The sequence below is a fragment of the Corapipo altera genome, unplaced genomic scaffold (genome assembly GCF_003945725.1).
Source record: "Corapipo altera isolate COAL_440 unplaced genomic scaffold, ASM394572v1 61411, whole genome shotgun sequence".
In the NCBI taxonomy this organism is placed as follows: Eukaryota; Metazoa; Chordata; class Aves; order Passeriformes; family Pipridae; genus Corapipo; species Corapipo altera.
The window spans coordinates 14135389-14157720 of record NW_020884875.1 but is presented as its reverse complement, the minus strand read 5'-3'; the positions used below and the strand labels follow the sequence as shown (position 1 = coordinate 14157720).

Here is a 22332-nt window from a genome sequence, read left to right as displayed (position 1 = left end):
GTTAGACTCAGTTGGCATGATCATAAATTTGTGCATGTTCACACCAAGGAAGGGCAGAATTGGGAAACTAATGACCCCAGCATTTGTTTCCCTGATGCATGGGTCGTTGGAGGAGTTCCTCCCTCATGCTGGCTCCACATCAGGAGATAGGCAGGCCCTGAAGGACATTTTGGAAGACCCTTGCATTTTACATATGAGATATTTGGGGTTTTCTATCTTCGTACACTGCAAATTCTCAAATTAAAATGTGCTCTGTGCCAGAACTGGGTGAGCAAGGACTGCTCTTATGCACAGACAGATTTATTTACTTTGTACAAATGATGACTTGATTCCTGTAATGGTATTTTGATTTCATCAAATTCATTTGCCAATTCTGGTCTTCGAATGGGGTTTCTCAACCTTCATTCTAGTTCCACATTCACTAGAGGATTTAAACTTAAAGGCATGGTATCAGTTTTAAAAAAATGTGATTGGGATATCAAGGGCCTGTAAAAGTGAAAAATCCTTGCTGTATTTGGGCATTTTTTTAGAAGGGTGGTGGAGATATCTTCTGTTTTTCTTACCTGATGACTGACTTAACAACTAAGGGCCCATCTGGTGGTCATTTGGGGACGACTCTGAACATTAAAGGTCTTGCCTTGACTAGAGATCAAGCTGAAGAAGAGAACAGGTCCTTTGTTCATGTTTCGCAGACATCAGTGTGAAGCTACTTTGCAGAGACTGGTGACAGTTTGAGATGTTCTTAAAATGTGTGCCATACTGATTAATCTGTGATTTATAGCGCTGGATGTGAATTTAGATCTGCTCTCATAACACTCAGAGATTCTTCATCCTGAAGCATCCAATACTGGCTCTGCACCAGTAGGGGTACAACATGCCTGGTCTAGTAACAATACATTTGTGTTTCAGCAAACTCATGACTGTCAGTGTAAGCCTTCAGCCTTCAAATGTACCTTCTGACAATGTGCAGATTCCTCCATTAAGCTAACTCATCACTTTATTTTTGGTAGCCAGATGGTTTATCTGGGACCTGGCAGTTGTATGGATACAGGTGTTCTCACTGTTTCAGGCATTCTCTCACTGTTTCAGACCACCCTGGAACACATGAAGAGTCCCCGTTTCAAACACAGTGGTGTGAGGTTCTCCTCTCTGGATGCAGGAAGTGGACTTTGGTACTTTACTAATGCAGAGCACTGCTGAGGATTCAAAAAAATGAGTTAATCCCCAAAGCATTTTTTGAGTTCTCCACCCTTCTTCCAGCAGTGGCATGGAGCAGCCCCCTCAGTGGCATGTAGTGGCGTGTCCTGGCTCTTCTGCGCAGTCCCCACAGTGCTCTCCTGCAGCCAAGCCCGCAGACTTGTGAGCCACACCACCATTCCCGTGGATGCTCCCTCCTACACTAGACTGTCCTACCCAACCACACATACACTCACAGAAGTCCAGTAAAGGGAACTTGGGCAGGGGGTGAGTTACAGCAGTGTCATGGAGAGCAGGGATGGGAACTGTTTGAAAGTGAACTGCTGAAGTTAAACAGAGGATTAAACAAGCTCCAGTTTTGCAGCCATGAGTACCTGATTTTAAATGCTTTTCCTTATGTTAAATGCTTTTCCTTACCAGGGTGTGGGAATGATCAGCACTGTAGGAAGGCTCAGATGGCCTTTCTAGGAAGATTTCCTCTATCAGTGAAACACAGCTGGTGCTGCAGGGCCAGTGCCCCAGTGATTGTACCTGGCTTGTGAGCAGGATCCCAGTAACTGCAAAACCACTGCTGGGTACATTTGGGTGCATCCACCACTAATTAGTAATACATAAAATTATCAGTGAACCAAAACTGCAGCAGGCCTTGGAGGCAACTGGGTTTCCCTACAACCTGAGCTGAGCAATCCTGTCTACATAGTCACGGAGGACTGATTTTAATAGTGTTTAACCTGCCACAGATTACAAGAGTTTTGTTCTTCCTAATTTAAGTTGTTGAAGCCTCTTACCTAAATCAACCTCTTTGAAATCTTTTAGACACTATTGATTTAATGTTATTTTCACAACGTTAAAAGCTGGCAGGATGAAGTACAGTGAAGATGCCATCCTTCCAGGCTGCCAAGAAATCTCCAGCCTCTGAGTTAAGCACTATGGACTTAATTTTTGTAAAGCTGTTCTTGCTGGCAGCCTCTTCCCTTTCCCTTCCCCTTCCCCCACTGGGAAAAATGCCATCCCAAGGATTTAGGTTTAAGTGCAGGATTTTATGCCTTAACTCAAGAAGGAACACACTCCTTTGGGAGCATTTCCAACCTTACCTTGATACCTGAGAAGGGGTTCTTCTCCCTAAAAGTTGAGCTGCAAACAAAGGAAAGGATATGGTTTTGTGCCTACTTCCTTTCGTCATTAAGTCCAGAAAAACTTGTTTGTTTGAGGTTTTAAGATAGCTTTGTGTCACTTTCAAATTCTAGATTTATCAGCAATGCTAAGCTTACTTTTTCTTTTTTTTTTTTTTTTTTTCCCCACTGAGCTCTCATAGGCGAACAGAAATTTCCACAGATGTTCACATTTGGGAAAGCTGGCAATGTGTGATAGAAAATCTTCCCTTCCAGTTGTTTTGCAAGTGTCTGTTAAATACACAAGACATAGTCCTCCTTTCATCCAGCTGAAATACCTTGTCCCTCTGATTATTAGGGCTTAACTTTCTTTGTAATTTGGATTTCATGAGTAGTAGGCATCCAGTGCATGTTTAGAAATATTCCATTAATAGAAGTTGATACGGAAAAACCTTATTCCTGTAAAAAGACATAGTTCTAAAAGAAGTAATAGATTCAGAGATAGACAGAAATATTAAATCAATTTTATAGCATAAAAAAATGCTGTATAATGATTTAGGTATCTTCTAAGTTCGTAAAGGGAAATTTAAAGAAAAATAAAAGTAGAATTCAACTTTCCTTTTTTATTTTCTAAAGGGATGATTTTGTTTTGAAGGGTGCAAAGCAGCAGATTGCTTAGAACAGAGAAGCAGAATAAAATGTTACAACTTTCAAAGCTTTCTAAAGTATTCCTAGAAAAATTACTATTGGGGATTTTGGAGGTTTAGTTTGCTTGCTTTGATCAGCTAAACACTTAGTTTGATGTTATCAGGATTTTTTACTGAGCATTACTGAGTGATGACTTTGTAAAAAACTTCTTCAAGGTTACTTTTTTGATTCTTGAACACTTGGAAAACAGTTTGGTTTTGAATGAAAAATGAGTCATTTAAACCTCACTAAGAACATGAAGAGTCACAGAAACATATTCAATTCACTGTGTCAAGTGCTCAATAAATGCCAGAATTCACTGTAACCTTCCCAAACACTAACTGGGTTCTACTGTGAGAGTGTATTGCCTTTATTCGTGTAATCATAAACAACTTTTTTCACAGGGGCCCTTCTCCTTTCAGTGCACTGATTAGACTGGAGCATTACCCAACCTGAGATGACTTATTCAAGACCTGTTGATTATTTTTTAATCATTCTGTTTAACCGGTTTAAAAGACAGTTAAAACATAGTCAGCCAAGCTACTCCCTGAGTTGCCTCACTCCCAAATTCAGTCCTAGGGGCAACACCCTATGAACACTCTTTGTATGTGTATCTCTCTACCAGAAGGCATCAGCACTGTAGTGCAGTGAACTCCAGTAAAACACTATTACTGTGTGCTTCCTTTTCATAACAAGCATTGCTTTGAGAGATTGTAGGACCTAAAAAATCCCCACCTGGCTCTGTGGCAGGCTCTCTGCTAAGCTTTAATTCCCTTACATGAAGTATTTGAGACGATACTTCAAACAGACAAAAAGGAAAAGAAAAACAAAAAAAGTTTAAATGTCTGCTTTCACTTTTCCAAACCTTCACAGCTGGTGAGAAACCAAAAAAGGAAGAATTCAGCTTCCAGGAAGCGGACATGTAACCCAGACCTACCAGTTTTGAGTGATAATAACACCCGTTTTCACTGCTGGTCACTGCTTGCCCCTGTGCACTGCAGGAGGATGGGGCATGGCTGGCGTGGTCAACAGAGAGGCACCCATGCTAAGCCAGAGGATTCCTGCCCCATAACCAGCACCATGTTCCCTAAAACCAGTGCTTGCTGATGCTAAATGCAAGGAGTAAGAGAGCTGTGGCGAGCTCTGGGCATGTCTAGGCCAGGATGGTGTAATTCTGTGCCTCACCTGCTGGTTCCCTAAGACAGCCTCAGCAGTTTAGCCCTGGACCTAGCGTGGACAAAACTCTACCTAGTCTTGAATCATCCAGACACTGAATTCAGGAATCAGGAATGTTTCTGCTCTACAGCTACAGACCAGAAGAAGAAAGGAGGGCTCTCCTATCACTGAGTGTCCCACTGACATTTTTCATGAACGCTGAATGAAAAAACAGTTAGGAAGCAACTTGTTACCTGTCATTGCTACAATAGACACAATTTATCCTAAAGACTGACCAACACATTCTCTGCCCAGATTTTTGTATTTTTTGCAAAATGGTGCTTCTACAAGAAAAGATTGTTCCTACTGAAATTTTCTTTCTAGCTGTATTCTCTTGAGGTATAAGGTGCAACACAAAGGAACTTCTGAATATCCTGTGTAACAGTCACTTTATTGCAAAATGAGTATCATAAGGTAGAAAATTTACTTTTGACATAATTCAGCTTTTGAAAGAAATGTACAAGCCATGTTCCATTTGTAGAAAGGACAACATGAAATACAAACTGAGAGCAAGACTGGCCAACTGACTGAGGGGTGCTCAGCTTGTAAAATGAGTGAAGAGTGCTTCAGTATTCATACTATCTTGAGTGTTATTTCACTTTGTGGAAACACTTCATTACTTTTACCTAGTATATTGTACACCAGCAAGGCATTTTCTTTACTTGAGGTTTCTGTTAATTAGGCTGTAAAGTATAAGCTTCTTGTAAACAATGAGGTTGCACTATGGGGTTGATAGATTACAGTATTCTGACCTTTCTCCTCAACTGGCTGTTAAAAGTGATAGATAAAGGGCTAGGTTCTGACAGGCAGACATCTCACAGCTTCAACACTTTGGGAAATTAGTAAACTTTTTAATTTAAAGCTGTTTCAAACCAACTTGAATATAGAGAAGCCACTCTGCCATGGAGGCATCCTTTGCTCTGAGCTTTTTATACCGTTTGCTTACGTACTTTGGATGTGTTCACTTCAAAATCAGAGAGTACTTATTCCAGATTAGTGCATTTAACAATACTATTGTTAATAAGGAGGGAAATTCTTTTCTTACATTCCAAGTGCCATGTAAGTACGGTTTATTTTGCCTATTTTCACGTCTCATCTTTTTTGATCATCCTTGTGAATCTTCTACATAGCACATTGAAAATCTGACACAAATGTCAATGAAGTGCTTGGAATATTCCTATTACCAAATGCCAAGGCTGCAGGTGACTGTAAAAAGCCAAAATGTTTCCCCTAAAATCAACAGCCTCAATCTTCCTTACACTTTCAGAGCAAATAGGCCTTGCCTTTAGAAACACATGGCATCAGCTCACAGAAAATTCACTGTCATTTTCTAAAATGAAATATAAAGGAAAAAATTCCACCATTAAATTTAACATTAAATTCTGTGTTTGGGCAAATGGAATTGGTTTCTAATCAGCATTAAATTATAATTTCCAAAACACTGAAAAAATGGACAGGAGGAAGTAATATTGAGGGATGCTTTTATGGAACTTGGTTTCAAAATACAAATATTATGTGGTAAGCATAGTCACAATACAAATTGTGGCTCTGTCATGGCCTCACTAAATGAGTTCTAATCTCTCTCAGCATCCTCATCTACAAAATTGTAACAACATTTTCATACTTCAGAGAAGCGCTCTAAAGGTTATTTAGCAAAATGTTTGCTTATGGCTCAGAAAATACTAACTATTAGGTATTATAAATTATGTGCTAATTTCTCTTAGGCTGGAGTAAAGCCTGAGCTAAGTGCTTTGCAGGAAATCCCCACTGTGAGCTCCTGTAGCTAATTTTGGATAAGGCTATCTACATAAAAGCATTGTATAATAAACAATCACTCATAGCTTAGCATCTCCTTTTTAAACTATTATATGTTAGCTTCTCTGCTAAATATGTCAGAGATTATTAGGAAACCCAGCTGTATAGTCCATATACTTAGAAAAAAATTTAGAAGATCTGTAAGAATTATTTAGTACTACTTCTTGCTTTTCAAGCTTTGGTTGAGAAAACTTGTGGAGAACTCCCTGCAGCTAAGGATCATGATAGAAACTGGTGACAGAAACTGACTGAGGAAATTATTCTTTCCTGAAGTGTCAACTCAGCAAACACAGGGCAGGGGACCATGTTTATCGTCATTAAGACAACATTAGGCATGTGATTAACTTGCAGCATGTGCAGCATTGCCAAAAGCACATGGATAAATGCTGCCTTGGAAAAGGACCACAAACACATACAACTTGTCATTCTTTAGACATGTTATTTGGATTCACCTCAACCAAACCATGCCAAGTTCTATGTCTGTTAGTTAGTGATGACTTGTCCACCCCTTCTGCAGTAAGTGATTATTTTACAATATATACAAAAGTATCTAAAAAGCATCCCCTTTGTTCCAAGCCCTCATGCTTTGTGCTTGATTAGGAATTATCCCCTAGTTTTCATTCAGTGATCTTGTGTAAATGCTTTTCTGTATGCTGCCCAGAAAGTGCACATGCTGTCCTGTGAGGGTTTTCTGATTTCATAGATGTGGAATAAAATACTCCATCACTTCTGGCTTGCAGCATGAAGCTCTTCCTTGGCCAAAGCAGCTGGTTCTTAGGTGCTTTGTGAAGAAGTCTGGGCATCGTATTTCCTAAAACTGTGGTTACGAAAAGATTCCCTGCAATGAAATAAAGTTGGCAGATGAAAAACAGACCAAGAAATACCTGCCTTGTGAAAAGGAGCAGCTGACAAATCTTCAGCTGAAACATGTTATGTGCTGGCAGGTCAGAGTTGTCATTCCTTCTTCTCCTCTCACCCCACACTGGGCACAGTGGCTTTGTGAAGCAGCATATATTCATACGAACATAACACTATTCTGTCTCAGTCATGTGACTAAAAGATCTATGTTTTCTTGGAATGAAAGGATCATTCTTAGTTCACGCTAACTAACACCACACGGTGCCATACCTGTTCTATCTACTTCTAGCTTTAAATGTAGAAGAAATCACAAAATGTTTCCAATATCTTTTCATTAGGGTAAGGAGGAAGTCTTATCTAATGATGCATTAAAATTACATAAATCCTCTACACCAGGAATGAGCAGCATGAGAAACACAGTTAACACTACAATCAGTTCCAATGGAAGTCAGCAGATTTCTTTAATCAGGTATGGAGTTGGCAGTGTATATTATGGCCTGGTTTTAGCAGATAGTGAAACTCCCTTTCTTCCTTGCAAAAAATAGCATATTTTTGTATACCCACAACAGATAACCCTGCCCTAATTGTACCTTGTGCTATGGACTTTCACTACAGGTTTGTACAGCTCTGGAATCTTCCTCTCAATCATGGGCCTAAGATTCTCCTTCAACTTCATGTAGTTCCTTTTGAGCTCTTGATGATATTCCCGCTGGTCAGCAGTAATAAGCTGCTTATTTTTCTCCACTGCTTCACCACACCTAGGCAAAAGAAAAATCACGTCATGTATCATCTCTACTTCTGTTAAACTTATTCACTTTGTATTAGGTATTTTGAACGGACAAGGATACAGGTCTTTTGATCTAGGTACTCCTCTGGTAACTTGTCAAGACCAAAGTGATAATGAATTAATAAGAAACCTCTGTCTTTTCCAAGTACACAAATTGAGATTATATTTTTTAAACATCAGAAAAGCATGACGGACCTAGTAAAAACAAATATAATGCACTGAGCTAGCTGCCTACTTATCATAAACAAATGCAGTGACAACAGCAGAAAGCAGAAGCTGTATCTGTTGCATAAGACTCATTATTTAACTCAAGCTTATGATTCAGCAATTATGCTTTGTTTGGACTAAGGAGAGGAGTACTTTGGTATAAGAGTATGCTTGTTAAGATTTACCAGCATATCTGAAGCAAAGGACATATATGTCTGCCACTACCACTGTGCAGGTTTGACAGATAGGGTCAAATGTTTTCTTATGAACACCTTTCTTTATATCTTCTAAATGTCACTTCACTGAAAGTAAAATCAAGGCTGTAGTCTGAAATGCTTGATTTCTGTAAAAATGTCAAAAGATAAAACAAATGGAACATCTTAATTTATACATTATTTGTTCGAAGTGTTAAAATTTTCTCCCACTTGGGAGGCAATGCCTACCTAAGCATTTGACACGAAGCAGAGATAACAAGTCTGGCTCAAGTGTCTAAAGTGTGAGATGCCAGGATTCATGATGCTAAATTGTATAATTAATAACTAGTTATATTATCGTTGCATTATTGCTATTATTGACTTTATTGATGCAATTCAGCATTTCAGTTTTGTTTTACTGACCTCATTATAAACTCTTTGAAACACAACCTCAGCTTGTTGTGATGTCGATAAAGTTTGGGGTCTGCTGGAATTTCGGCCAGGAACACTTGTGCTACCTCTAGCGGTCCCTTATAGGAATAACACAGGAAAATGTTAAAAACACTTGCTTAGACTGAAAACAGACCACACGTTGTTCAAGCTGTTTGTTATTTCATGATTGGGATTATGAAAGAAAAAAAAAACATGCACAGTTACCATAACAGACAAGTTTTTGCTCCCTTACCCCCGATATTTCCTTTTGCAAGCAGAGTTTTTGCCCATCATATCTTATCCTCTCCTGTTTTTATTTCTCCTCCAGCCCCACAACAAAGGGAACAGACAAATCCTGCTCAACAGAGAAGAGCTGGGATACTGACAAACTCGGTTAGGTTAGAGAAACACAGCTCCTATGTGTGGTATTACAAGATCTCAAGGGAGTTAAATAAGCCCAGCACAGAAAAGGACCACTCTTTCCAAAGCTTATAGGAACATGTTATTTCAGACTAGACACTTTGGTTGATAAAGAATCTGGAGAAATTGAGAGTATTTAGGATTTTAGCAAAGAAACCAAGCTTTGTGAAACTGTGCATAATACCAAGGTTTTGCTCAGTTATGTCTCCATGCTTTCATTAAAAAAATTTTAATTGCCTGGGGTTTTTTGTTAGCATGTATATTTATGTTATAGTTATTGCATCTCAGCTTTCTTTTTGGGCACTCAGGTTTTGACTTCATTTATTGACTTAATTTCTGTAAAACTGAGTTTGCAGTGGTCCCACAGCAGAATTGTTACTATTATTCCCGTTGCCCAAGGATATATCCGGAGTGAACAAAATGGCTGAGATGGATAGTGTGTTAGAAATGGAAAATACTTAGTTGCATTCACAAGGCTTCTGTGAGCGTCTGCACCTACAATCAAGGCGGTGTTTCCACGAGCACTTTCACCAAAAGCATACCTAATGAACAATATACAATGACTAAATATCAAGGGCTGAAGTTTAAATGCACATTGTGACTAAACTTATCTGACTAGATGTACTTCTTCCAGTGCAAGAGATAACAACAAAAAAGAAACAATGAGGGAAGTACGCAGAAGCTCTTCATCTGGCTTATTTGGATCCCTTACCTGGTTTACAGTGGCTCCAACTGAGCCCTGCAAAACCATCTGGAGCATTTTGGCATCTGGTGGTTCTTGGTTGGTGGCTGCAGTTAGTTCCTGTGTTTTTTTACGCATATCTTCAATGGCAACTTCAATTGGGGTTAAAACAAACTAATGGAAATGGAAGAAAAGATGCTTCATTACCTTAATCATGCATGCAGTTGACTTGTTCTAAATCTGACAATATCACTATCATTCTTCCATGTCAAAAGCAATAGTTGCAAAACCCAGGAAGACTGTTCGATCTAAATGTCATCTTGGAAGATACTGCATCTGATCCAAAGCTCTTTCCCATCTTATCATTTGCAGTAATAGGGTGTGAATCAGACTCCCTGTTTGCATAAATTCATTATTATTCCGCTGACTTCATGTCTGAAATTGCCCTTTCTACAGCATAAAGCTTCCCATCTCTAAACCAGCTCTGATCCCAATCTAGTTCTCTGACTGTACTTCTAGCTAATTCTACTTTATCAGCTATAAACAGAACTCCACTTGTCCTCCTACGTAGCATTACAACTAGGAGGCCAGAAGAAGAATGTACAGTTACTATCCTTTCTTCTCCATAGTAAGTATCTATTTTGCATTTTTCTACCTTTCTGTAACATTCCTGTTTATGAGAGCAACATCTGAGAAATTCAGCATTCTTCTTTTTTCTGCCAAGCATAGAATTTGAAAGTCTTCCTACCCAGAGACTCATTCAGCCCCTGAGAAATTAGATCTTGTCTTCAAAACCCAATTACCTCTTCTCTTTCAAGGACATTGATTCTAGTTTTGATGTAGGGGAAAGCATGCATTGTGGTTAGGATGGTGTTCCTCTTGTATTGCTCACTAAGCTCTCCTCGGGGTCGCCCATCCTTGGTGAAAGGCGTAGTGTACATGAACCGACAGATGTTGAAGTTCTTCTCAAAATAGGTAACTCTGTCCTTCATCTCGTACTCATCAAAATATGGCTCCACAAAAGTAATTTGTATGTATGCCTATGAAAAGAGGGAAGAACCATTACACTACTTTACAGCTCAAGGAGTGTAAAAGGAATGGCACGTGAAATATGCTGTAGTTCACATTGGCTAAGGATGGTCTGGAAGAGCACAGAGCTGCAAATCCTTCAGGGATCCTTCTCTTATTCAGAGTTGATGAAACTTGCATCTAGGAGGGTACAGCTTAACCTGGATCAGGACTAGAGCAGAGACCAGAGATCAGATCTTCTAATTTTCATACTCTCTGATAAGCTACCAAACAAAGCCTGTCACAGAGGCTTTAACACTCCTGGGCACAGAGATATAGTCAGGTGGTTTTTTTGGTTTGTTTTGGTTTGTTGTTTGGTGGGTTTTTTTGTGCCTTAATGTTTAAGCATAAAAGTTGCAAGGGGGGCCCCCTCTCTTCCTTTCTCTTCTGTGACAAAGCACTCTTGGTAGTACTTTCCCTACCTTATTGGGATCCAGCTTTCTTCTGTCGACAGGAGCAGAGTCCTTAATCACTTCCACAGCATCCTCCCCAAAACACTGGCCATAAAATCCCTGGAAAGGGAACAGAATTATCCCAAAATGTTTTTATTTAGAATGTTTTTATTGTATCTTATGATACAAATCAGTTAGTTACTGATTTTTTTATATAGCAATAATACTATTAGGAGTGTGGGGGTTCATTGGAAAGTATAACATAACATTTGAGACCATCTTAACATAATGTTTTTATCTTTACCTCTAATCTGTGAGAAATCTCAGGAAGCTTGGTAATTGCAGGCTCCTTATAAACAAATTCCTGTTCATCCAAGTCCCCAAATTTGGATCCATAGAAACCAACACGGAAGTAAGTTCCAAACATTCGTTTTTGACCCTAATTATTAAAAAGAAAGAGGAAATTTACAACTGATTTTTTTTTATGTGAACGTCGTAGTATTTGGATGCCATTTTTTTCCCAATTGATGTATAAGAAAACCCACTAGTCCTACATTTTCCCCATTTCAAAGCCACTTCTATATATCAACAGTGCAGATGGATTAGAAGGACAGAGATCACAAACCATTACATCACAGCACTGTGCTGTCTCTCCCATGGGAGACAGTTCTCCACAAACTTCCCCAGCGCTAGTCCTTCCAATGGGCTACATGACTTCCCATGGTTCTCTACATGACTGCTCCAACATGGGTCCCTTTCCAGGGAGTGCAGTCCTTCAGGCACAGCCAGCTCCTGAGTGAGTCCTCGACACAGTCACAAGTCCTACAAGGAAACTTGCTCCAGCATGGGCTCCTCTCTCCATGGGCCTGCAGGTCCCTGCCAGGAGCCTGCTCCAGTGAGGGTTTCCCACAGCATCACATCCTCTTTCAGGCATCCACCTGCTCCCACGTGGGGTCCTGCATGGGCTGCAGGTGGATCTCTGCTCTCCCACTGACCTTCATGGACTGAAGGGGGACAGCTGCCTCACCATGGTCTTCACCATGGGCTGCAGGGGAATCTCAGCTCCAGTGCCTGGAGCATCTCCTCCCTTTTCCATCTCCTCTGACCTGGGTGTCTGCACAGTTGCTCCTCTCACATATTTTCACTGCTTTCTCCTCTGAGTGCAATTACATCTCTTCAATAACTTGTTTTCCCTTCTTAATTATATTGTCACAGAGGTGCTACTACCTTCTCTGATGGGCTCGGCCTTGGCCACGAGCAGGTTCATCGTGGAGCCGGCTGGCATTGGCTTTGCTGGACACGGGGAAAGCTTCTAGCAGCTTTTAATACAAGCCATCCCTGTAACCCTCCCCCTCCACTACCAAAAGCTGGCCACACAAACCCAATACACATGTGTTCACAGTTTTATTAACACCAGTCTTAAACAAACAGCGTGACCCAGGAATGTGTCTTGCTAGCAGTGCTTTGCCTCACAGGTACCTTATTAATTATGCTGTCAAAGGCCTTCTGTAGCTTGCTGTGAGTCAAGGTAAGCTTCCTGAAGTCTCGATGTGCCTCCAGTATGGGAATGACGATTTTGTACACCTCATTCACAGTTTCATACAATCCTCCCTTGGGAGAAAATAAAAAAAAAAAGGAAAAAAAGAAAAGAAGAGAAGAAATTAGTCCCCATGCACTCTGAAAAGAAATTACATCTCCATTAATGCCTTGGCTGAAAAGAGAACTTATGGGACTCATCTGTTAATCTGCTATGTTGCTTGTTTTAGCTTTCTAAAAACTAGTAATAGTAAATGGGTAGTTTTGAATAGCAAACAACAATATGGATGTATTTGGGATTTCTGATCTGTTGGGCTCTCAAGCCTAAACTCCTGTGTAAGGCACATGGTTTCTACTTCAGGATTAGAAGAGTTAGAAATGCAGGACAACCAGAGCTGTGTCTGGACAAAAGGAGCCCAACTGATATCTTTAGAGGTGCTAAATCACACATCTTCTTTAGCACAATGTTAAAATGATGAGCTACTTCAGTATTAATATCATGACTCTTTACATGGTAAGTGGAAACTATGAGACTGGTGGTTGTATGCTGTGCAAAAACATAGGAGTAACTCTCACATGCTTTGTAAAAATTATAGTTTAAGCACAATTTTTTCTTAAATGTACTATCCCATGAAAATATTAACCAAAAAGCTTCGTTCATGCCTGAGACAATCACTTTCTCTCGATGCTGCCTGTAGTATGCACAGTAGAGGTAGATATATGGCTAAACTAGGCTACCTGAAAAGCCTAGCTTCATTGATCTGACTGAAGCAGGACTGGGATGGCTTTAAGATGTGGTCTCTTGTTATTTGGAGTGCGGCAGATCTGTAGCACTTGGTTTAGCAGTAAGACTTTGTTTTCTCATGCACAAGAAAATATGGATGTGGCCCAAGTAGTCCACTATCCCCTCCTGGTGATTTTGGCCCTCACTCACCGTGCTGAAGAGCTCTGCAGCTTGTTCCAGCAGCCCTACCAGTCCGCTTTCTGAGAAATACCTTCCAGAACATATGCCATCTTCATCTGGAGACAAAACATCATCTGAAACAGCAGATTCCTCCAGCACATTGGTTGAAATGTTCTAAAATACAACAGAGCACAGAAATCAGAAACCTAGATCAACAGTATATCATAAAGATCGAGGCAGAAACAGTTTCAACATATTTACATGATAGAAAGAAGAATGAGGTTATACAAGTGCAGTCAGGGGACACACAGTTAAATTCCTTTTAGAAGTGAATGTAACATCATAAATCTCCATAAATGGCAGATCATGAATTTTGCTACAAGAATCATGAATTTTCTTTCTTGTTTAAGGTTTAAAAGGCAGGCTCCTGTGGGTCTCAAACTGGCTCTCCTCTGGTGGCTCGATTTCCATGGAGCTACAGTGAGGTCAATCTCCAATGCCTCTGCGGTCACAACCAATGTGCCCTTCCTGCTGCTGTCACCTGGGGGTGGGAAATTCCAAGCTGCACTCTGGACCTCCTGCCACCTGCTTGAACTTTACTGCTTGACTTGAGCTTTCAAGTTTTGATTAGACTTTTGCAAGCAGAGAAGAAGTAGGACACAGACAGTATTGCTCTAAAATCCCCAATAACTGAGTGCTGCTTCTTGTTTCATGCTCTGCCATATTACACTTTGATCCTGCAGAATTTACTTGGTTTCTTGTTAAAGTTATCATGCATTTAAATAGAACTAAATGAAGTACACAGTGTCAGTCACTGTTTCAGGATTCTAAACCATGAAATAACATGTCTATTGTTCTTCAGGATTCCTTTGAATAAATGACACTGGGTAGCATCCACATTAAAAATTTTATAATACATAGAAGTACATGTACATTAACACCAAAATATGTGTGCACACAGTATGGGACTGGCATATGTAACTTTCAACAGCAGCAGAAATGCTAAGCTTCGATTTGCTATTAATTAAAAGGAGTTATATTAGTGTCATAGTGTCTCACTTCAGCAGAAACTGGCAATGACAATCTGTCTGAGTGCAAGATGGATGCCAGCTGGCTAGCTAGCTAAGTCCTTAAAGACATCTTTATAAAATGGCAGAGACACTGAGAGCTGTTACTATTGATCAGATTCAGATAAAGAATTGGCACCACACATCACTAGAAACATTGGACTTCCCCCTTGGGTTTTGTGGATGTATTTATTTCTCCATGGGTGAAATTTACTCCAACCATGCTGCCATCACAGTGCCTAATCTGCACATCCTGTCAGCTCCACTGGAAGGGTGAGTATAAACCCCAGGACAATATTCACCGGAGTTAAGAATATGTCTGAATTTTGGCCAGAGGGAAAACTGCAGCACATGTAGCACAACTATGCCACTTTTTACCTACCAGTCTCATTGAAGATAGTGGCTTCAACCAGACTTAGCCTCACATACCTATGGCAACTCGCAATCCGTGCTGCAGATCAATTTCTGGTTTTCCTTTCTTTAAGAGTGGCCATTAAGGACTATTTTCATGTGATCTCTGGTTGCCTTCCCCCCCCCCCCCCTCCCCTTTTGTAGCAAATGGAAAAGAGTCCAGAGAAATTATTTATTTATGAAAGTAACAAGAAAGTCACAGACACCAATTATCCCTTATTCACCTTTAACTAATGTCAGGCATTTTACAGCCTGGGCACTCCAGCAGGAGAGAGCCTTCATGAGGTACTCCTAGTGCTTGTGTGATCTTTTGGAAAGTGGGCATGCCTCACCAACTTTAGCCTTGATCTACCTTTCATATTGAAGAATTTTATATGTCCCTTATATAATAAAGGCAATATATAAATTGCCATGTACTTCATCAGCAATTATTTTTGACTTCACAAGCCTAGTTTTCTTTAAGAAAAAGAACCACTTATGTAAACTCAAAAAACCCTGTGATCTCCAGCCCATATCACCATGTTAAATGTGGCCATGGTAACCTGCAACCTAGATCCCCAAAACAGCAAAGTCCAATTAAGCTACTGCTGAGCCATGACTAATTAGCTCTGCCTCAGCAGGTAGACACACACACACACACTAAGTACTTATCTGTGGTAATATAAAATGACTTTAAAATCATTCCATATGCAATTCATACTCTCACTAATTTTGCTTTATCACTTGCAAAGGGGATTTAGTGTAAATATGAATTAAGCTTAAAGGGAATTTCACTTAAAGTGACTCCATTCTGATTTTGAGGGATAGTTTTGTCTGGCACAAAAGGAAAAGTGTTAGTCTAGTGATAATCAGTTTTCTGAATGCTAACAGACTCACTGCAGAAGAGCTAGGTCAACTGATTTGATCCTTTGCTGCCTTATTTTACTCATCTGTAAAAAGGAGATAACACTTCTGCTCATCCAGAATAATATTTTTGTACACATTATTGCCATCCTCAATTCCACAATTAAATATATATCACTGATATTAATTAATTTCATATCTGAGCCAAATGAAGAAATTATCACAGAAAGAGTCTAGGGCAGAGATCTGTAACTCTGGGTAAAGCCAAGGCAATCTGCGTGGTCTTTCTCTCTTTTAACAAGGTCACCTGAGTAAGAATTTCACAGGTGCTACAAAACACAAACCTGTTTGTAAAGAATGGGAGCTCTTTTCTTGAAAGCTTATGTAGGAATGCAAAGTGTTATTATAGTTAATTATTGTTATTGAGCAAACTGGAATTCAAAATTATGCTGTCAGATGAAGACTTGTGCAATCAGGTTCTGGTCATTAAGGCATTTTACTGCCTCTCTCCTATGAGGCAACCGTTTCATTGGCAAACATGTATTTACACAAGGATTTCAATGAGAGAGATTGATTTGCTGCTTTTAAACTCCTACATTTTTGCTTTCCTAGTGCCTTGTAGAATAGACTTCAGATTGCTAAAATAAATGAAAACATATCCATTCATAGCAATCTGCATAGTTGAGGAGCAATGGAGGAAGGAATTGCATTCTGGTCAAATGTGTTGAGTTTACAAGTACTCAAGGCAGCCTGGGAGCAGAATGACATTGGGAAGGGAATGCAGAGTTTACTTATATCTACATAATGATAGTATGTAACAAGCAGAGAGAAAAGAAGTAAATAGAAGTAATGAATGGAAGTTAGAAGATATACAAAACTGATAAGGGATGCAAAATGGCAGAAGTATAAATCTATGGCCAAAAGTTTAGCCAATAAAAAGAGTACAAACAGATATTCTGATATTGAAGAAAATCAAGAATAACATTAGTCCATCACCTGATTGCTAAGGAGAAATTGCAAATACTAGTGCCCAACAAACTAAATTAAATGCAAAATGCAAAGTGGTTCAATCATGTTCACATTTACTATTTTGAAGGGAAAAAACCCCAGGTGGTATAATTATATCAAGGGATGATGAATGCACCAACCTTAGAATTAGCCATTTCAAAATCACCTTGACAATAAAATGTGCTCTTTAACTGTTCAAAAGAGCTCAGCAAAAGGGTAATCAAGCAATGAATACAGACTTGCCATGTTTTAGAAAACTGGAGAAGTTCCAGAAGAGGAAATACCCTTTGGGGTCACATTTTGTTAAAAGTGTACAAGATGCAGCAGACAGTGGTAGGTTTACCAGACTGTGCCAGGACAAAATGGTGGAAATACTGATACAAAATTACTAAAGAAAACATTAAAGGGATTGTAGTTAGTCTGAATCAACACTAGACTACAGAAACCTGATACTTTCTAAAAAAACCAGATTATAATCTTATAAAGGTAATAATAGATATCCATACAACATCTAAGCTGATTCTGCAAAATATTTCCACTAATTAGTTGAAATGATTTATAATCATGGTAGCCAACACTCTATAAATTAACAAAGGTCTCCACTGGTCTTAGGAAATAATGATAAAGGAGGAATTATTAACACATGGGAATGTATCAAGGGTTTGACTATTTCTATTTTTAATAGTATGTGAAAAAAAAGTAGTAAAATCATTGAATTTGCATATGAAGACAGTTCAGTTAAGAGTAACAAAAAATGCATAACTTGATAAAAAAGTAGACATTTCAAAATGTCTAACTTTAACAATCAAGACTTACGTTTTCATCTATGTGATGTAGAAGAGTAAGGTGAAAAACAAAACACAAGAAAACTGTCTGGAAAAGATCAATGTATTACTTAGTAAAGAGCTCAACAACCCTGAAAGAACCAGTGGAGTCTTTGGAGAGATAATCTGAGAGCTACTTCTCACACTGAAAGAATTCATGGGACATTTTTATTGGACTTGAATGCACTGTGTATAGACTATAGTGATTGTGTTATTCATCAATCAAAAAGGGCTGGTTAGTAATTCGAGGACCATCAAAGGACTGGAGAATATGCCTAAAAGAACTGAGTAGCTCCAATTACCCAGATTATAAGAAAGGAGTTTGAAAGATGCATCTGTCACATTTGACAAGTGACAGCCCTAAGAAAAGGCATGTGAAAATAGAGGGGCTCTACTTAGCAAGTCAGAAATTACAGTATTGAAATGCTGGAAATAGAAGTTAGAAGCAGCTGGATACTAAAGAACTAGGCTTTATCAGCATAAATCATTGGAATAACCTACCAAGAGTAGTGTTGCTACAATGCCATTGTAATTTTCCCCCTCATACATGCATTTCTACTTTACTTAACACAAGAAGGAATACACATATCAGAACACATCATCCCAGTCTTATATGGTCAAAGCTTTTTACCTGAAAGCTGACACTGCCCACTGGGAGATAGTTTCGATCCTCAAGCATGCTCAGGTACTCTGCCACCAGTGCTGCAGCATGGACCAAGCACATGGCTGCTTCTGTGTAGCACTTCCTCTTGGTGTGCTTCTCTGCCATGTTCTGCAGCCAAGTCAGCCTCAAGTCTGGTGATGTCTGGTATCCTTTTGCAATTCTAACAACAGAGGGCAGAAAGGAGCTGTGAACAATCACTCCTCAAATAACAGAAACACCTTCATAATTCTTCACCTGGGTGAAATGGAGGAAGCCATCTCTGTCTTTATTCTGTATAATTCACTAAACACGATGCAAAAGAAATGGTTAGGCAGTGGTAGGCAGGATACCCAGGGCCCATGAGGATAGTAAAACTGCTGCACCTAACACTCTTCAGTGTTTACCAGTCCCTGACTTCATCCTTGCTCAAATATATGCCGACCTCCCAGTGGCTCCACTGCAATGTGCTCACTGCTGCAGCCTGGGCTCCCTGTGACAGATCAGCCATGCTAAAGAGGGAATGTACAAATCCAGAACAGCTAGAGGGTTTGTCCACAGCATGTCCCTAAAATGCACAGTTCTTGTGCTCACCTCACTGCAGAATTCCCTCAGTTGCAATTCTAAACAGATTCACCTGTACATGAGGTCCATCAGCATCTCTGGGTCTTCCTGAAATTCCCTCATTTTCACCGTATCTGATAGGATGCTGTTCAGATTACACAGTAGCTCCTCTACCTGCAGTAATATAAAGATCAATGTGCATTTCTCAGGGGTTCATTTTTTCCTTCTGGAAAAATAACAGCATATGCACCAGCTGATGTTACTCTCTTTAAGTCTCTTTTACCTGAGGGAATGTCAGGATGCTGAATTGCTGCAAGATATGGTTTTTTTCAGCTATATTCAATGCAGCAAAGACTGCAGACATAGCAAATCTTACACACAGATTTTTATTAATCAAAATGAGTTGAAATCCTTTGATCTATTTATTTCTGAATAAAAAAAATCAAACCTATGTGCTAATGGAGTTCAGCTTTAGTTGATCTTTGATCTGATAATAAACCAGATGTTTCTGTAAGTCTTCAGCACAAGCAGAGTTACTATAAGAATTTTAGCAAATCATCTGACAATTGCTTGAAATGTTTTTCATTATTGCTGCTGATACCTTATGAGTTGGCAAAGAGAGAGAAGTTTCCATGGTACTTGTCTGAAAATATAATGAATCAAATTCCACCTTGGGATATTCTTACAGTTCCTACTGGGGTCCAGAAGAAAGCTGTACTCAAAACTAAGAGATGATTCTCCTGTAATGTGATTTCAGAGGACATTCTCAAGAATTTATACTAAGGAATTAAGTCATCCACTTCTTCCCTGCTTATTGTTGTGTAAACTCATGCAATAACCAGTGCATCCTTATTTTTGTTGCTTTGAAAGACCAAAATCTAGAACTTGCTTCAAGCACACTCCTACGTGAAAGCTCCTGATAGAAGACATATGTGTTAAAGAAGATTTTACCTGGATGGGAAATGGAGTTGCCTGCATATCCATATCTTCCTCTGCATAAGCTAGGATGGTTCGTAAGGACCGTCGAAGGAATTCCTCATTAAACTCAGGTGATTTTCCAACCAGAGAAGCTAGTGACATGGTCACCTGCATCTTCACTCTTGCAAAATTCTTTCAGAAGACAAAACAACAACATGAAAGAATGATGGCTGCACTGCATCATGAATATCTCTGTCTCCTGTTTAAAACAAACCCACTTTCTCCGGCCCACACTGAGTGCATTAAACTCGCCACTCATACAAGTGGCCTGTGGTACTTCAAATCCAGTCCTGCTTTACTCATTTAAGCCAAAGTTTCCTAATTCTGACACGTCTGTACTTAATGACTAGAGCGTTCTTTGGAATACACATGCTTGCTTGAGACAAAGGGAAGTCAGAAGCACCCCTTCCCCTCTCTGCACAGGCCAGTGGGTGTGACGATCAGATCACACCCCCCCCCCGAGGAGAAGAAGAGGAAGCATGACTCGGAAAACATTCCAGAAAAAAGTCTGGGAAGCAAAAGGCCTCTGAGGGCTTCAATCAGTGATGCATTACACCTTGCTAATCACAGTGTCTCCACAGTACATTTTTCTTCTGCAAAGAAGAAATATCCAAGGCCGACATATCCAAGGCCTTTAAAGTAACAACTAGTAGAGTTGTTACTTTAACAACTCTTAAAGATTGTTAACAATTTAGATTGTGTGAGATCAGATGCTGTCCAAAATGCTAATGCATGTACTTTCATGCTAGAACATTATGAACCTACATGCATAATGTACACATTTTTATTTCATATGTGTGGCAAAAATCAGAGTCCCGTCCAAAGACCAAGGACTTGGCGAAGAATTCCCATTAATACAAGTATGCAGTACTACTGAGATTGTAATTGCATTAGAATAGAACTAGACTGAGTAGTTGTGACACAGAAGTGAAAAAAAAAGTGAGAGAATGAAGAGTATTGCTTAAGCATTGTATAGGCTTTGCTGTCAGAGGCCTAATGCCGTTCTGTTTGAAGTTGCATTTACGGATGTTGCAGGAAAAAGTCACATTTTCCTAAACAAGGCAATGAAAAATAATTAAAACTATTTTCCCCCTACACTTCTAGCAATTCTCCTGGCTCAAATGTGTGAAACAGCAGACCATGTGATTGTCTGCAGATGCATTCGATTTGCTATGGTAACTGCAGTGTCTGTTTCAATTGATCACAAAAAGGTGTCACAAAACATACTGCTTTCTAAAAATCTTACACTAGTAGAGCTGAAACTGTATCTCATGAGGAGATAGAGAGTGGCACAGGCTTGAGTCCGTGTAATATCTATGCTGCTGCTGCAGTGATGGAGAACTCTTTGACACAGGTCAGCACACTGTTCAACCTCCTCTTCAAACAGCAAATCTCCAAACTAAGGGAGACAGAGAAGAAAACATTCATTACTCTCATTTCTAGCATTAAAACATCATTATCTTAGTGCACAAAAATCACGGGATTCAGCAAAAGACTAAATTTTTCAAAACCAACATTTTATATTTTTTTTTAAAATTTGGACTTCTGATTCCTGTGATGCTATAGGTTCGATTTTTAAGCTTTTCTACAGAAAAGAAGGGTTTGGAAATAACCTTCGTGTTTTGAAAAAGAGAGAAAGAGACAGAATGACAACATTTCTCAGAGCGGGATGGCCCCAGGCACTTTCAAAAACATCAAATATTGTAAAATTCTTAGAAGCATGTAGAGTTGCTATTTTCAGAATACATAATGGTTGATGAAACATGCAAATACTTCCTTAAGCATATGGAGCAACTACTAGCTTTTTACACCAATGCCCTACCCTTCCCCAGACCTCCAGCATGTTCTTCCACCTACAGTGTGCCACAAAACTTCCACTGCCCAGCTTTCACGCAAGAGCCTCCTTTACAGCGTCTTCACAATGCACACAGCAGACAATAAGCTCAGGGGGCAAGATGTCTGTCCTAAGAAACTCTCACCATAGAAGCACAGATGCACCAGTACCATACACACACACACATAGGACTGATAAAGGTGGGTGAGTGAACACAAGATATTATTATATGGGTCTAATTTGCGGATCCATTTTCCAGTTCTCAACTTTTTTCAGTCCATTATCTCACTGTTTTATGTGTAATTTATATTACAAGCCCAGTGGCACAGGGTTTTACCATTTTTATTTGTAAAATAACATCTATATGCCTACAGTGTAATAGAAGTAATAGAAATAATTACAATGATTGCTTCAGAAAATACAGAACTGAGTCAGCTTAACTAGAAGATCTATTTCAATGAGAATAATGATTGCTTCACAAAATTCATTATTGTAATTGGAAGTTAGCTTTTAAAGATAAAGTACAATGAAAACATAATTATTAGTTTCATAACTACTCAGATATCTACCCAATCTACCAATTAGACTTTGTCACCCAATCTGCACTTGAGAGCAGACAGGCATTAATTGGACAGGAGTATCCTGTTTCTTATTTGC

At 39.4% G+C, this 22332-nt stretch overlaps 1 protein-coding gene across 5 annotated transcripts in view; it reads right to left on the bottom strand.

Annotated features, from left to right (window-relative positions):
• Window positions 1–4565: 4565 nt before the first annotated feature.
• Window positions 4566–22332, bottom strand: part of DOCK8 (dedicator of cytokinesis 8) — an 88143-nt gene continuing 70376 nt past the window's right edge. For all 5 annotated transcript variants that reach the window (XM_027635058.1, XM_027635059.1, XM_027635060.1 and 2 more), the window contains 13 exons: window positions 21088–21240; window positions 19815–19973; window positions 18937–19037; window positions 18291–18483; window positions 13537–13680; window positions 12546–12677; window positions 11371–11505; window positions 11097–11186; window positions 10410–10646; window positions 9637–9780; window positions 8496–8602; window positions 7475–7642; window positions 4566–6864 (listed from right to left, as the gene is read on the bottom strand). In XM_027635058.1, the coding sequence (XP_027490859.1) occupies window positions 6801–6864; window positions 7475–7642; window positions 8496–8602; window positions 9637–9780; window positions 10410–10646; window positions 11097–11186; window positions 11371–11505; window positions 12546–12677; window positions 13537–13680; window positions 18291–18483; window positions 18937–19037; window positions 19815–19973; window positions 21088–21240 (1827 nt within the window). In that variant the 3' untranslated portion in view covers window positions 4566–6800. The remainder of the gene's footprint in view (window positions 6865–7474; window positions 7643–8495; window positions 8603–9636; window positions 9781–10409; window positions 10647–11096; window positions 11187–11370; window positions 11506–12545; window positions 12678–13536; window positions 13681–18290; window positions 18484–18936; window positions 19038–19814; window positions 19974–21087; window positions 21241–22332) is intronic.